Source organism: Convolutriloba macropyga, chromosome 5 (assembly GCF_964194025.1).
Source record: "Convolutriloba macropyga chromosome 5, txConMacr16.3, whole genome shotgun sequence".
Classification (NCBI taxonomy): Eukaryota; Metazoa; Xenacoelomorpha; order Acoela; family Convolutidae; genus Convolutriloba; species Convolutriloba macropyga.
The window spans coordinates 882,956-899,869 of NC_134472.1; the positions used below are offsets into that span (position 1 = coordinate 882,956).

Here is a 16,914-nt window from a genome sequence, read left to right on the forward strand (position 1 = left end):
CAAAAGGTAGATTAGATTTGCAAAGTGATCAAGTTGTCAGAAATAGTCAGAATCAAACTCCAAGGTCATTAAACGAAAGAAACCAAGTATGAATATACCAAAAAAAGAACGGAAGGGCTTGGCAAAAGCAATGATAATTTAATAAATAAATTCCCCGAAATCCCAAAAATGCGTCCTCTAATAGCCATTTTGGTATGATAAACGCAAGTATTTATTCCCTATAAGTAACTACAAGTTTGGGGTTACTGCTTAGTGTTTTCAGGAAAAATATAAAGGTTATCTCAACAAGGAAAACTTAAGGCTTAAAAAGGGAAAAACAAAAGGAATGCTTTGAAGAATTTGTCGGCCAAATTTATTGTATTTTTCGAACGAAAAACATGTTTGTTAGCCTCCAAAAGTTACCCACAGCATGGGGAAGACCAATTAAAGACAAAGAGGTAAAGCTGTTGTCACAACCTATACTCTGTGAAAAAACAAAGCAAATTATATGTGAAAGAAAAAGCACTTACCAATATTTTGTTTTTCAAATGGTAGAAAAGAGACTTTTAATCGTTAAAAACTGATACTTTTATGGTGTAATTCAGCAAGTGTTTTCTGCACAAAAATCAAACGGGCTTGAATCCATATTAAAATTAGTAAAATAAAAAGATGGTTGAAGGGACACGCATGAAGAAATGAAAAGGAAAATAAAACGGTTTGAAAAAGTGTTAGCTTTTTATTGCAATAGTGTTTTGAATCCAAACCCGGTAACCCCATTTTGGGAGAATTAGTGAGAGTATTATTTCAGTAGTGTTTTGTTTTTGCAGAAGAAAATTGGAAGAGATCTTGGGAATTATTGCAATTAATTGTTGGAGTTCTTATATCCAAATTTTGTCAGTCAGGTCGCATTTAGCGGGGGATTTTCGGTTAAATCATAGTGTCTAGTAGAATCAGAGCTCGGAAAAAGTAACGCTACTATCGGTTTGGTAATTACACATTGTAGGAAATCATTGTTGTCAAGGAAAAGCGGTAACTAAAGTATTAGAGGTTCAAAAGGTCTAAACATTTGCAAAAGAGAATTTTTGGTGGAAAAAACGAGTTATGAAGTGAGTTCAATGTATGAGATGGGACTAATTATTGCCCTGAAGTGTTCTAGAGAATAGATTGATAAGTCCAAAAGAGCACAATAGCTGTTTGAAGGAATTTCTGATAGAGAGAAACTCCAAAGTTACAAAACCAAGCGTCCAAGCAAGTCCTGAAAACCCTACTTCCTCAAGTCCGATCACCATGAAATTTTAACTGATCACTCCTCGGACAATTCCTTGCACCTTGAAAAAAAACAACAGGCTTTTTCCGGTACCCGCAACCGCCGCCTTTTTGGCCTTTAAAGAAAACAAAGAAAAAGGCAGAAAGAACTATGTTTTCCCTGATTTTTAAATAACTGCCAGATCATTAAAAAACAATATTCTCAGAACCACAGGGGAGCAAACGTATTCTTGGGTTAAATCAGGCAAGTTTTAGCAACATGAAAAAGGATAAAACAGAGTGTATGTACTTGTATAAGAACTGTTGAACATGAAACATAAGTTTTGTTGCATCTTGAACTTATCAAAGCGAGTTGTTCACAAAATTCCGGTCATCTTTAGCAAACATTTACATTAGATAAACTACAGCGCATAGACAATATCCTACGCCCACTAATACGCTTATACGTTAGGTCAAAATGTTCGAAAAGGAACGACACGTTACGTTTTACTGATAAAAACTGATAAGGTTGAGTACCCTTAAGAACAAGAAAAACCATCAGACGCGAGAGAGCAAGTCTGAGAGAAAGACTTACGAGACTGAAACACAGCAGTTTGTTAGTCAAAACTGTGTGAGAGAGAAAGCTCAAGTGGAGCAGTTGATTCTCAGAGTGAGAAAATTGTAGTTGTTTAGTGAGTTCTTTGCGAATGAACATAGTTTGGCAGTTGCAGTGAGTGAAACTGCAACGTTTTTCAAAAGTGTTGATTGCGAAGATTATAAGTTTCTGGCCAGTAACATAGCTACTGGGCGGCAGAACTTATTTCAGTTATCGGTGAAAAGAAGTAGAGTGACGGATTTGTGGATACTTGCGGAGAGAGTGATTGAATTGGTTTGATTTAGTGTGGATCATTAATTAGTTTTGATAGAAAAATTACTTTTGATTGTTGAATTTACTCAATTAACTGTCTCTGGCTATAACATAACTTGTTGCTGGTATTACATATTTTGATTAATAATTGAATTATCTTGAGTGAAGTGTTCAAGCAGCCGATAGAGCAACATTTTTTGGGGACAACACAGTACACTCCCTATTACAAGAGGAACCACCAAACAAATCTTTCGGAATTTTGACGGAGTTTTGACGGAAATTTTCGGAGTTTTGGGCGCTAGCCAGTCCCCAGCTAAAAGCCTTCTAACGACAAAAATACAAAATTCTACAGTGGCGCTCCTGGGTGGGCTCTTTTGTTAAAAATGGAGTTATTCGGAAAATTTGAGTGTGAAGAGAGTTCTGCGAAACTTGCAACAACTTCTCAAAGCTGGCGAATTTCTACGCAGAGCAAGTCGAGGAACACGTTGAAGATAATTTGAACCAGATTACAAGTGTTGTGGAACGGAGGAGATTGATAGAATTTGAGCAACAGAGACAGACATTACCCGGAGAGGGTTATTTTGGAACACAGTCAGTCATTTTTCTCGGGACGAGGATTCTGAGTGTAGAGCTGGGAGTACCCGAGCAGATAGATTGAGGAGAATACTCAGACAGAGATGAGAAGAAGAACTAAGACGACTTGTAGCAGAGGTTGAAGCCTCAGAAGAGCAGTCGGAGTGAAAGGCAGTATTTTGGAAAACAATGGCAGGATTCGGGTCCATAAAACGCTTTCCTTCGCCTAGGTATGAATTTTGGGAGGACTGGCGTGAGTATTACTTGGATGTTTGTGAAGTGTTCATGTGGACAGAAGACGAAGTCAAGAGATACTTGCCAGAGAAGTTGTGTGATTGGGCACTTGACTCCTTGAATTATTTGCCACACAAATTTTGGAAATCCGATCAAAAGTATCGTGCTTGGACTCTTCAAGAAACTTTGTACTTCTTTGATCTGAGACTGTCCAATAACCCACAGTTTTATAAGGATGCGTTTGAGAGATACTTGATAGAGAAAGAGGAATATGAGGAAGCGGTTTTACAGTGTGAAATTGACAGACCAGTTTTTCAAAGTGACGTTGTTGACGGAGAGGAGTTACAGCGCCAAGAGCGGACTCCAACATCAGACAAAAAGAAAGACGTTCAAGTGAAAACCGATATAATTGTCAAATCAGTGATGACCAAAAAGCCAGCAAAGATTTCTTCGACTAAACATTGGTCTGCCATAAAAGCTGTTGGTTTTGGGGTAAAAGCAATGCTGGAAGAGAACCCGAAGTTCAGAGACGGTACGAGAAGAAGCTTTTCAAAATTGGCTGACAGTTTGTCCGGTGTGGAGATTGTTGCTGATTCGAATGTCATTGGTGGCAATCTAACCTTCAATTTTTACGGAGAGATGGAGGAGCAGATTACGACAAAGACAATATCTGAAGATGAACAGTTCAAGAAAATGATGGATCGATGCATTGCACGGTGGGACAATAGTGAGAAGATAAAAATTGCAGAGCAGAGGAACGAAGCACTCGAAGAAATTGATTTCAGTGAGTTGGAGGATGATGCAACTTTTATTCACGACGATTTTAGTGATGATGACAGCTTCTTTGAAAGTGACGATGAACACAAGTTTTACTGCATGGACGACGATGTGTTCCTACCAAACATTCGTGGGCGGCACAGTAGTTCTGATTCTTTGGCGTCGACACCAGGAAACGAATTGACAGTTGTGAAGAAGTGCTCCAAAAGTTTGACAACTCTTGAAGAAATCACGTCCGGTCCTGGCGTGCCGTGGCACTTTGGCAAATGGATAGATGTTGGAGAAACAGCTATGCCGCATTTTAGCGTTGCTCACAGAGATGATTTGGCCACAGCAGCAGAAAATATTTTTAGTGGAAATTTGATTGCTATTAGTTCACGCCAGGGTATAGTCAGTACTGGGTCGCAGCACTTTGACCACATTAGTGTGACCCGAACGTCTGAAGATAACTCTGAGAAATTACAAGGGAGTTTTGTATCTTTCCCAACAGACGGTGCCGATCGCAAAGCCACCCAAAGTTTTGGTAGCAAGGCTGCAAAAGCAAACACGGATGGATTTCTAGAAGAAAGCAAAGAAGAAAAATCGACTACAGCCGCGAAATCAGGCGCGGAAATTTTTTCTCCGAGAATTGGAAAGAAAACGCAGTTGATGAAACAGATAAATATGAAAAAGAGGACTCAAAAAGTTGCGTGACTGCCGTAGGCAGCGGGAATACTATAGAAGAAGAAATATCTAGTTTTGGAAATTCGCTTCAGCTAGTGCCTGTAATTTTTAGAAAGCTGGATAATCAGAGCTTCGATGCAGAAATAGCGGCGGCTGGGGAAACAGTTATTTATGATGTTTGTGACCATTCAATTGCTGAAGAATTAGTAAAGTCTGGCGCCCTCATTAATGGGCAAGATGGAAGTGGTGATGGCTCGGGTGATGTGGTTTGTGGTTTAGTTCAGATGAATTTGGAAGAGCCAGATCGCAAGAAAAAATGTTCATTAAACTCGGAGGCCCTATTACTCCACTCGGATGAGAAAAAGTTGAAACTGAGTTTCTCTTATGCTGCCAATGATGGGACTCCTCAGCGCAACCAGTTTGAAAGAAGCGCAAATGAGCAGTCACTGATGTTGGGGCAAGGCAGTGTTTCTACTCCAGAAGAAATCTTATTCCGAGAATATTCAACTAGCGAATCAGATTGTGAAGTGTTGCACATCCAGAAGGGAGAGTTTGGCGACGATAAGTCAGTGTCACCTTCAAGGGAAATTGATCTGGAGCTGAAATTGCTATTTGACGGAGAAAACAGTTTTCCGTTTGATTTTGGAGAGAATGTAGTGCCAGTACAATTCGAGAGTTCTTATTCGAAGCAAGATAATAAACGGGAGCAGTCCTCGGATTTTGAAGTCAAGAAAGCAGTAAATACTGATCTAAATCAGTTTTCAATGGGCGTATTTGGCCAAGAAGAGATAGTACAAAATAGGAGGGAGGTATCGTATAGTTCTTCTCCGAACTTGTTGAGGGCGAAGGACGATCAGAGAGGTCTGGAACTGGAGTACCCTGAGTTGTACAAGCTGTTGTTTAGAAAGCAAAAAGTCAGTCGGAAGGAGAAGTAGAACAAACTGAAAACGAGGTGTTATTCGTCCAGGGGAGTCTTGCGCAAACGAATGAAAAGGTCGAAGAATGAGAATGGAGGCGGTCATCCATTCAAGCATCGGAGGAAGAAAGAAGAGTTGACAAAGTTGGTAAAGTTGAACTGTCTTTGGTGAGAACTAGTTATTCAAATCTGCAGCTCTTATGGTTGGGGGTTTTTATGCCATAAATTAAATTAGAAGCTCACAATTGACTCAACAAATCTTCTGTTAATTTTCAAAGTGCATGTGCTCTTAATGACAAAAACCATTGGAAAAAGATGGTCAGTTTAATTAAAATGTACGGAATTGAGACTAGGATTAAGAGTTACGGTTGTTGCTATAGTATTTTTTTTAACATTGAGCTTCTTTTCAGCCAGTGTTTTGATCTAAAAACAATTGGTTAACTGTGTCATTTTTTAATGATCATGCTTATATCTTCTAATTTTTACTTAATCAGTAAACGGTGCTCTGGGCATTTTCTAATTTTCATTTAATTGGAGCTCCATTTAATTGGTTCACACTAACGGATGTTCACTAAGTTTCTAAACTAAAAACGCTCTGTGCTAAAGAAAAAGTGTACTAGTACACAGGACATTTTAATTATTCGGGAGAATAATAGTCTGGAAGGGAGGAGTGTGGAATTGATACAAATCATGGGTCTTTAACCCCTAGTTGAGAGAGGGACTTGGCTTTCAAAATAGTAATTAATTTGCAAAGTTTCGAAGTTTATCTTGAGCGTATTTGATAAGTAAACAAAAGGAGCGAACTTGAGCGATTTAGGTTGGTGTGAAATCTTATGTAAACAAAAGGTAGATTAGATTTGCAAGGTGATCAAGTTGTCAGAAATAGTCAGAATCAAACTCCAAGGTCATTAAACGAAAGAAGCCAAGTATGAATATACCAAAAAAAGAATGGAAGGGCTTGGCAAAAGCAATGATAATTTAATAAATAAATTCCCCGAAATCCCAAAAATGCGTCCTCTAATAGCCATTTTGGTATGATAAACGCAAGTATTTATTCCCTATAAGTAACTACAAGTATGGGGTTACTGCTTAGTGTTTTCAGGAAAAATTTAAAGGTTATCTCAACAAGGAAAACTTAAGGCTTAAAAAGGGAAAAACAAAAGGAATGCTTTGAAGAATTTGTCGGCCAAATTTATTGTATTTTTCCAACGAAAAACATGTTTGTTAGCCTCCAACAGTTACCCACAGCATGGGGAAGACCAATTAAAGACAAAGAGGTAAAGCTGTTGTCACAAACTATACTCTGTGAAAAAACAAAGCAAATTATATGTGAAAGAAAAAGCACTTACCAATATTTTGTTTTTCAAATGGTAGAAAAGAGACTTTTAATCGTTAAAAACTGATACTTTTATGGTGTAATTCAGCAAGTATTTTCTGCACAAAAATCAAACGGGCTTGAATCCATATTAATATTAGTAAAATAAAAAGATGGTTGAAGGGACACGCATGAAGAAATGAAAAGGAAAATAAAACGGTTTGAAAAAGTGTTAGCTTTTTATTGCAATAGTGTTTTGAATCCAAACCCGGTAACCCCATTTTGGGAGAATTAGTGAGAGTATTATTTCAGTAGTGTTTTGTTTTTGCAGAAGAAAATTGGAAGAGATCTTGGGAATTATTGCAATTAGTTGTTGGAGTTCTTATATCCAAATTTTGTCAGTCAGGTCGCATTTAGCGGGGGATTTTCGGTTAAATCATAGTGTCTAGTAGAATCAGAGCTCGGAAAAAGTAACGCTACTATCGGTTTGGTAATTACACATTGTAGGAAATCATTGTTGTCAAGGAAAAGCGGTAACTAAAGTATTAGAGGTTCAAAAGGTCTAAACATTTGCAAAAGAGAATTTTTGGTGGAAAAAACGAGTTATGAAGTGAGTTCAATGTATGAGATGGGACTAATAATTGCCCTGAAGTGTTCTAGAGAATAGATTGATAAGTCCAAAAGAGCACAATGGCTGTTTGAAGGAATTTCTGATAGAGAGAAACTCCAAAGTTACAAAACCAAGCGTCCAAGCAAGTCCTGAAAACCCTACTTCCTCAAGTCCGATCACCATGAAATTTTAACTGATCACTCCTCGGACAATTCCTTGCACCTTGAAAAAAACAACAGGCTTTTTCCGGTACCCGCAACCGCCGCTTTTTTGGCCTTTAAAGAAAACAAAGAAAAAGGCAGAAAGAACTATGTTTTCCCTTATTTTTAAATAACTGTCAGATCATTAAAACACAATATTCTCAGAACCACAGGGGAGCAAACGTATTCTTGGGTTAAATCAGGCAAGTTTTAGCAACATCAAAAAGGATAAAACAGAGTGTATGTACTTGTATAAGAACTGTTGAACATGAAACATAAGTTTTGTTGCATCTTGAACTTATCAAAGCGAGTTGTTCACAAAATTCCGGTCATCTTAAGCAAACATTTACTTTAGATAAACTACAGCGCATAGACAATATCCTACGCCCACTAATACGCTTATACGTTAGGTCAAAAATGTTCGAAAAGGAACGACACGTTACGTTTTACTGATAAAAACTGATAAGGTTGAGTACCCTTAAGAACAAGAAAAACCATCAGACGCGAGAGAGCAAGTCTGAGAGAAAGACTTACGAGACTGAAACACAGCAGTTTGTTAGTCAAAACTGTGTGAGAGAGAAAGCTCAAGTGGAGCAGTTGATTCTCAGAGTGAGAAAATTGTAGTTGTTTAGTGAGTTCTTTGCGAATGAACATAGTTTGGCAGTTGCAGTGAGTGAAACTGCAACGTTTTTCAAAAGTGTTGATTGCGAAGATTATAAGTTTCTGGCCAGTAACATAGCTACTGGGCGGCAGAACTTATTTCAGTTATCGGTGAAAAGAAGTAGAGTGACGGATTTGTGGATACTTGCGGAGAGAGTGATTGAATTGGTTTGATTTAGTGTGGATCATTAATTAGTTTTGATAGAAAAATTACTTTTGATTGTTGAATTTACTCAATTAACTGTCTCTGGCTATAACATAACTTGTTGCTGGTATTACATATTTTGATTAATAATTGAATTATCTTGAGTGAAGTTTTCAAGCAGCCGATAGAGCAACATTTTTTGGGGACAACACAGTACACTCCCTATTACAAGAGGAACCACCAAACAAATCTTTCGGAATTTTGACAGAGTTTTGGGCGCTAGCCAGTCCCCAGCTAGAAGCCTTCTAACGACAAAAATACAAAATTCTACATCATAGAACATAAATCTTAGTCGCCCGTGAGACTTAGCATACTGACACGAGGGGGCTAGGAACAATGCCTAGGATACTAGGTTTTATATACTAACGTGTTTAGAGACGCAACGGTAAAAATTTAAGCGCTGATTCTTGACACTTGAGAAAGAGTCAAAAGTTAGATTTTGCTAGTGCGAACGGGCGACTAAGTAGGGCTAGCAATAGTTCACTTATGAGGGCAACTAAGTGGGGGACAATATTTTAGACAAATACTCGATAAAAACATATTGGATCTTTTCCGTTTGTGCGCCTACCCAGTAGCAGAGCACGTGTCATTAAATAGTAAATCATTATGCCAAAATACGCCAAGTGCGTCTTGGGGGTGCAAATAATATACACCCACTAAGCTGGAGGCACAAACGGAAAAGGTCCAACATATTTATATTGCGAACGTATTTTCCACGAGCGCTTCTAAGATTTCACAGCAAATTAATTGACTAAGTTGAGCTGTTTCGAAGTTTTAGTGCCTGACTATTTTTAAATCCGATTTTTTCGCCTAACACGAAATCAGTTCAATCTCAATTTGAAATTTTGATGAATCTAAAGGACAAAACTTTTAGACAACTTTTGCAATAAAAACTTCTGAGCCGATTGTCTTTTTTTAGAGAAGCAATTGTCTATTTTTAGGAGAATCAAGAAGCCTAACAATGAATCAGGTGTCAGAACCAAATAACCAACTTAACTTATTTAATTGGTAGCTAAAACATAGAAACTCACGTACAAGTATATGTTAGAGTATAGTTCTGGGAAGCCTAAAGCAATTAGAGCTCACAGCCGACGGCTCTTTATTGTTGATTTTCTTTTAATAGCAAAATTGAGGACTAAAAGTTACGTGCTAGTGGAAAGTATGGTTTTATCACGCAAAATCGTGTCATTTTTTGCCCTATTTTGTTGCCCTAACTTAGTACATACTTTTTTTGAAATAATACATTTTCGCAATACCATGATCTCACTTTTAACGTTTCCGCAACTGTTACTAGAAAAGTGGCTAAATAAAATTTAGATGTGACGGAGAGTATTAAATAAATCATTTTTTCTCAAAAACGGGTGTCCTAAAATTGCTCGCCAAATAACACATGTTTAGTTTATCAAATTAGTTTATCATTGATTCTCCAATTACATCTAAGTGCTCGTACTTATAAGTTGTTTCTGGAATAAAAAATCAAATACAAAAAGGTAAACTTCGTTTTAAAAAATTCATGTAGCTAAAATTTTTCTTTGCTGCTGGGATATTGCAGAACCAATATTTTCTGAATAATAAACCGGTTAAAATAAAAAAAAATGGGGGAAGGGATAGGGAACAAGTTTTCACGATTTCAATTTTACTTTTTTTAAGTACACCTTGGTATGTCTGGCGAAGAACATTGGTACATTACATCTCAGAGGTGTACCCAAATCGTCACGGGCAGATATGCCCGATGCGTGTATCTCGTGTTCACTTTTCTTACGTTAATACATTGCAAATGCAACAATATTGCGGAAAATAGCTACTTTAACAGAAACCTGCAAAATTGAAGGGAAATTAGCAACCCGTGTTCGCAAAAGTGTCCTAATCTTAGCCGCGAAATACAAGTACAAACTTTATAACCTATTTTTCGCGCGTCTTGTATCATGCATCTGCTCCATTTATGTAGCAATTGTTCGCACGCAATGTAGCTCGATTTCGCATATAGTCCGCAATTAAGCCTAATTTATTACTACTAGTATTACTTTACTACAACTTTATTACTACTTATAGTACTTTTTTACTAACTATTACTACTTATTAGTACTATTTATTACTACTTATTAAAAGTGGCCAGTCCCACATTGATATACAAAGTCTTTGATGTGTGAGGGATTTTTCGGGAAAAATCAGTTTTTGTGGTTGCATGTATTTAAAGCACTTTGAAGCTTTGAAAATTTCAATTAAATCTTTATTAAATTGCTTATTGCATGCTCAAAATGTGCGCATTTAATTAGGCTCAATGGCGGATTAGAGATATTTTTAATGCAAATAATAGATACCTAAATTGAGCGGAAACGTGCTACAAGACTTGTAACCTACTTTTCGATCCGAATGTTCTTTTAATTCGCAAAATTGGCGGATCCCCTTTTGCGATAAGTAAGATACAAAGGATGTCTCCTAATTTCGTTCATTGTATGTATCTAATTTTCGAGCCACTTTTACTAAAGCGGAAGTTTTGGGGTATACCTCTGCGGTGTAATGTATTACAACATCCGGAATTAACTGGTTCTAAAAATTCTCCAAAATTAGGCAGAGTAAGTTAACACGGTAATAACTTCAGGTGAAGATACAAAATGTGACTGAGTTTTATTTCTTGGAATTTTTGCGGATAGCAGATCACAAATTTGCATAAATTTTTGCATTCTTGTTCTTTTTGTCAAGGGTGTGACAATATATGGCTGTAATCAACACGAATCAAGTCTGCTATGTTTAAAAATTGCGTTTTGGGTCTTTATGATAATTTGATTCCAGTTATTTTCACTTTCGAGACGATTTGAACTCACTTTGCTTTATTTCACTAATTTTCTTTCTTGCTTACAATTATGTAGAACATATATAACTAGAAACAGAGAAAAGCGCAGCGATATTTTTTTGGCCAAAATAAGCTATATGTCACCTAATGACTAAACCAAAAGTTGCCAAATATAGCTTACCAAAAACATTTGATGACAGCAGATGTCTAGAAACCAAGAGAAGAATAACTTAGAAGGCAGTTTTAAAAGATGCAGGTGTGTGACATTTGAGTGCAATTGCAAACATGCAGCTAAAGACAAGGCAGAGGGACAACAGAGAGATTCTTCTGCAAAACCAGTACTACAAGGTTGCCATAGGAAAAAAATTCCAGATGATTTTTCGAGGGACCTCAGTATAAGCCAATTGTCGATCTGCTCTGCCCCCCCCCCCCCCGCTTAGTGGACATATAACTTTTACGCCCCCCCCCCCCCGCTTAGTGGGCATATAACTTTTACGCCCCCCCCCCCGCAGGTACATAATAACGTGCTATAAAACAATACATAATTTATAAGTAAGGGCATAAAAAACCATTGGGGGACAGAATAGATCCACCAATGGATATTTATCTCGTTCAATTTCTGTTCGGTTTAATTGATTTGATATAGATCAAGTTTTAAGCAAAATTATTTCTGATTGGATGTTCTATGATACGCTGTTCGACAGAACAGCTTTGATTGACTGATCGCTAAAACCCTGAATAACAAAAGTAGAAGTCTTTAAAATTTGTCCCTCATTATTCTGCTAAATAGCAAATCTATGGAGGGAACAGCAGCTCCAAAGTTATGGACTTTATCCTTTTTTGAGGAATTACCGCTCAGCCCATTAGAAATCTAAAAGCCGGGGTTATAACTAATAAAGATTATAACCACTAGGGCTTATGAGCAAAGAAGTACGCAATTCGCATTTTTGTGCAAAGTATAAATGAATGAATGGATCTTTTCAACAATTGCCCTCCCCCCCCCCCCCCCCCCCTTAGTACCTAGTAGAAAATCACCACCCCAAGGTGGGGGGGGGGGGGCAAAAGATGAAGCAATAAATAAAGAGAGAGTGGAGAAAGTATGTGAGTGTTTGAGTTTGTGTTTCAGGGATGGCTCCATCAGGAATTAGTCAGCCTGTCTTCTTCATAGTGGGTTAGTAAGTAACTTAATACCAACAAATTCTGAGTGTCATATCCGCGCACTACAAAATGTATTAACTATAATAAATACATGGCGACACTTGGACAGAGTTTATCAAAAACAAGTGCAATTTTGTACTAATATTTTTATTTCTTGAATTAGTAAAGCTAACATAGCATCCCAGCAAGATTCCATGGTAATCTTCGGAAAAATTGCCAAATATTTATGTACTTTGTAAAAGTACAGGGAAAAGGTTCAAAAAGGAAAAACGTACGAAAAAGACGAAAACTTTTCGTAGCGAATAAAATTGGAGTTTCTATTGCCATTATAGCCCTTCCAATTTAGTGATCATACAATACCCCCTATATAGCCCCCTAATTACCATGAATATGCAATAATGGGGGCTATAATTAAGCTGGGGGAGGGCTATGATGAGAAAAACCAAAGAATTGTTGGTAAGGCGTGTGTTGTAAATGTACAGGTGGTCCGGGAAGTGGAAAAGGAACGCAGTGTGAGAAGATTGTGGCCGAGTTCAGTTTCACCCATTTGTCCTCTGGTGACCTTTTGAGAGCAGAGGTCGCCTCTGGGTCAGAGAAGGGCAAGGCACTCGACGCAGCCATGAAGGCCGGACAGCTGGTATGTCACGTTACCATCTGCTGTAATTATTGTTACCTACTTTATTGTTTGAGACACAGAGGCCAATTATAATAGGTAAGCTTTCTTGGTGAATTTTTTCAAGCTTTGAACATAAAGCCAGAACAATAAATTTTAACAAAATGTTAACGCGTTTTGAAAAACGATTTGGGCAAATCGATTTTCGATTTAGTTAAACGACAAGTCATTTTATGTACCGATTAAGTCCAACTAAATCTATCAGCGCTATCTGTTACGATTGATTCACTTACAAGGTCAAGTTGAGTAATGCGTTTGTTTGATATCGGGTTTGAATGAATTGCTCCTCAAAAGAGTTTTAAATTAACCAACTTAACAATGTTTCGTTATATCAACCACCGCAGAGCCGTATTCCAAGAGAATTCTTTGTCATTATATTCTGGGCCATTATCAAAACAGTCTCAGACACAATAGATCTAAATTGCTAAAAAGTCCGCGGAAAAAAGCTAAGGGTGCAATGAGCCGTTGTTAAAGAACGAATTTTAACTCAGAGTTTTGTATTATTTGATGTTTAATAGCCGCCCTCATCTTCTCAGCCGGCTATTATACCGCTCCTATTTTTACAATTCAAAGAATTTGAATTGTATTGGGGCGCTGTCTTTTTTTAAGATCTGTTCACACATTTTTCATGATTTTTGAAGTCAAATTGGAGTGGTGATTTTGGTCACGCCGAAACAGGAAGTGGAGCGAAAAGCGAGTGGTTTTGCGGTGTGAATTGTTTTCGCTCTAAAATTAAAGTAGAGTGCGAAAACGGTGTTTGAACAAAAATTCACTTTTTCGCTAGTGGTTTTTTGTTCACATGCGGCAATTTCACTTGGATTTTTACTGTTTTTTCGATTTTTTGGACCAGATTTTTTTTCTAAATGGTTTTCCCAATCCATTCATAGTCCGTTCTAGGTCTAGTTGTTTGTTTAGTCAATTAAAATTCTTGGAATTGTACGTCAGGACTTGTCCTGTTATGTTTTTTTACTTCGTCGAACAAATGTTTCGCTTTACCTCCATTTGCCGCTTTTTCAACATTTTGCCTGAAATATTTTTGACTTCTCTAGGCTAGTTTCTCTCTTCTTTCATTCTACTAAAAGTGATTTTGAACATCAGTTGCTCAGCAAAGCAATTCAAAATGAACAGAGTCAGTATAAAAAATTGAAGTCAGAAATAGAAACGGGATAAACCCATAAAGTCCAATTTTAGATGCCCGCTATTTGAACGTTGTTCCTGTAAGTCTCAGTTACCATCTCTAATACTTATTGGTATTGATAGTAGCCCCTGTAGCCTCTCTCTAAGAAACAGAAGTACGTTATGTTCAACGACGAAATGCCAGCAAAATAAATCGGACTTAAAAAATGTTTTCGTACAAAAATCATTTTTTTCAGTATCTTCTATTCTTTCAATCCCAATCATGCTTTTCGGCAATCTGCCGGGTATGTTTGTAATTTTTGTTACGAAAATCTTCATGTTTACAAATATTTTTGGTAGCAGAGTGTATGTTATACAAGGATGAGCTAGGCTTTCCACGTCGTGCAAAGAAATACTACATTTTCCTCTATTTCATGCAAGGATCATATAGGACTTCCTTGATTCTATACAAAGATCGTGTATGATTCTCTGGGTGTCGTACAAGGATCCCAAAAGATTTTCTTGGTTTTTGAGCAGTCTCGTACTTTCTGGAAGCTCAACAAATTTTTATCAGTACAACAATCAGTTTCTTGAGACCGCTAAATTCCAAAAATTCCATTGTGATCCTTGTAGGAAATCATGGTAATCGAATAAGGTCGTAGCAGTAAAAAATATAAGAATTGATGCGGTAGGACATGGAGTACATACATGATCTATATCTAATCTTTTTTCCACAACATATAAATTTTACACCTCAAGGCACACGTGCTATTATTCACATAGTAACATGCTATATAACAACACATAATTTATAATTGGGGGAGGAGGCATAAAAAACTCTGGGGGGGGGGGGGCAAAATAGATCCGTTTTTTTTTTTCATTATGAGGATTGTGCTCCTATTTGAATGGTTTGTGTGCTACAGGTGACGACAGAGACAGTGTTGGACCTGATGAAGTCGGCGATGTTGAAGGAGAAGGAGACTAGCAAAGGTTATCTGATTGATGGATACCCCAGGAAGGTCGACCAGGGAGAACTCTTCGAGAAAATTGTTAGTAACAATGCAATCGAGCGTATCGTGCAGAAGTATCGATCGTATTCTGGACACAATTAAACAAATTACCTTTTCTGCCCACAAAGACGATGTTGTTTTCGTGAGAAACTTCACGCGCACATACTATTTTGAATAAGTTAACGTGCTATGTAACAACTCATAAATTGCAACTCTGGCGGAATGGGGTGTAACAGGCAGCATGGGGGATAGAGGTTGAATACCTCCGATTTCATGACAAAAAGACGGATGACAGGACAACCATTATCAGGTAAAATTGCTATGTCAGAAATTGCTGAATAGTATACATTACATTTAGGTGGCCCCTTGTGCAGCTTGTATATTCTTTGACGTGCCGAACGAAGTGATGAAGGAACGACTTCTGAAGAGAGCCGAGACAAGCGGAAGAGCGGATGACAACGAGGAGACCATCACCAAACGACTAGTGACTTTTGACAATGAGACGAAGCCAGTGTTAACCTACTACGAGGGACAGGGCAAATTGCACAAGATAGATGCCCAGAGAAGTGTAGACGACATTTATGCAGATGTCAGAACTGTCCTGCTGCCCTATGGTTATTAGAGTCAACTTGACCTGTCTGTCTATAATTTGCCCAATTCCTTGTTTCGACGTTTGCTTGACTCGAAGTCTGAAAAATGAGAATCCTTTTTTGGCAAAAACTATTTATTAGATATCGAATTTGATACTTACCCGGGTTGACCAAACTTACGTACCATAAGAAGTACCATATATGGTACCTTACATACCACAGAACGAACCATATATGGTCCATCAAAGCCATAAAAACAGTTTATATTCTTGCTATGATTAGTAAGGAACCATATATGATCCCTTTTATGGAAACTAATTTTCCATTTAAAAAATCTGACTATAGTCTACCTCTCACTTAAGAATAACAAATAATTCGAAGCTTTTCTGAAAAAAAATCAGAAGGCCTAATTTAGATTGCTCCAAATTTAAAAGAAGCCTCTCTATATAAATTGAATATGGGCCGTATTACACTAGATTCCTATATTTAATCAGTACTTATGGCCACTAAGCTAGGGGATATAATAGGAAAGATCAAAAAAATGTAGCGTTATTTTGCTTCTTTTTGTTTCAGTGAAATAAGCAATTATCAGCTCAACTAAGAGTGGTCACGAATTCAACACACGAGCTGCTCCATTTGCGTTGTCCCCACACAATCACGCCAACCAATCAAAACTACAGCTTCGAGATTAAATTTTCTAGAACTATCTTAATTCTTTTCCCACCTGCTTTCGCCAGATCTCTCTTACTTTCCCTGCCTTCTCCTCGGCGGTATCTGTTTACAGTCAAAAGTGCTTACCCTAACACCATTGTGTAACTTCATATTCTACTGACCAAAAATTAAGTTTAATAGCTGAATTTATTTTGCGCACTACCATTTTGTTTTACTTCGAAGTTGGGAGGCTAAGTTGAAAGTTGGGATCATTTCCTTTGTTATTCCGACACAACTAGTCATTTATACTGGCAAAAACAGCAATATTTTTTTTAAACAAGAAGGCTCGCTTGTTTTTTGCGTGGCACAGAATGTTCCCATATTCGCTTTTGAAAACAACAAATCAATACATCGAAAAGGATAATTCAGAAAAGTTTGCATTGGTACCAAAAATTGTTATCAAGCTGTTACGAAAAAACTGAAGTTTGGAACAGAAACAACAGGAAAAAATTTGTTAGTTTTGAAAGGCACCAAAAAACCTGAGTGACCTATAATTACTAAAAACTTAGGTGCACTTAAATTATGATAAATAATATCAAAAGAGCTTTCCTAACACCTGTTGCAACTAAACACGGACCCTTTGATTTCTGAATTCTGTTGCATTATTGGAGATTTTG

At 37.4% G+C, this 16,914-nt stretch overlaps 1 protein-coding gene across 1 annotated transcript in view; it reads left to right on the plus strand.

Moving 5' to 3' along the window:
- Window positions 1-16,459, plus strand: part of LOC142339683 (uncharacterized) — a 102,875-nt gene extending 86,416 nt beyond the window's left edge. The window contains exons 20-24 of the mRNA XM_075389903.1: window positions 12,166-12,210; window positions 12,680-12,834; window positions 14,910-15,035; window positions 15,355-15,610; window positions 16,160-16,459. Coding sequence (XP_075246018.1) covers window positions 12,166-12,210; window positions 12,680-12,834; window positions 14,910-15,035; window positions 15,355-15,610; window positions 16,160-16,167 — 590 coding nt within the window. The 3' untranslated portion in view covers window positions 16,168-16,459. The remainder of the gene's footprint in view (window positions 1-12,165; window positions 12,211-12,679; window positions 12,835-14,909; window positions 15,036-15,354; window positions 15,611-16,159) is intronic.
- Window positions 16,460-16,914: the final 455 nt, after the last annotated feature.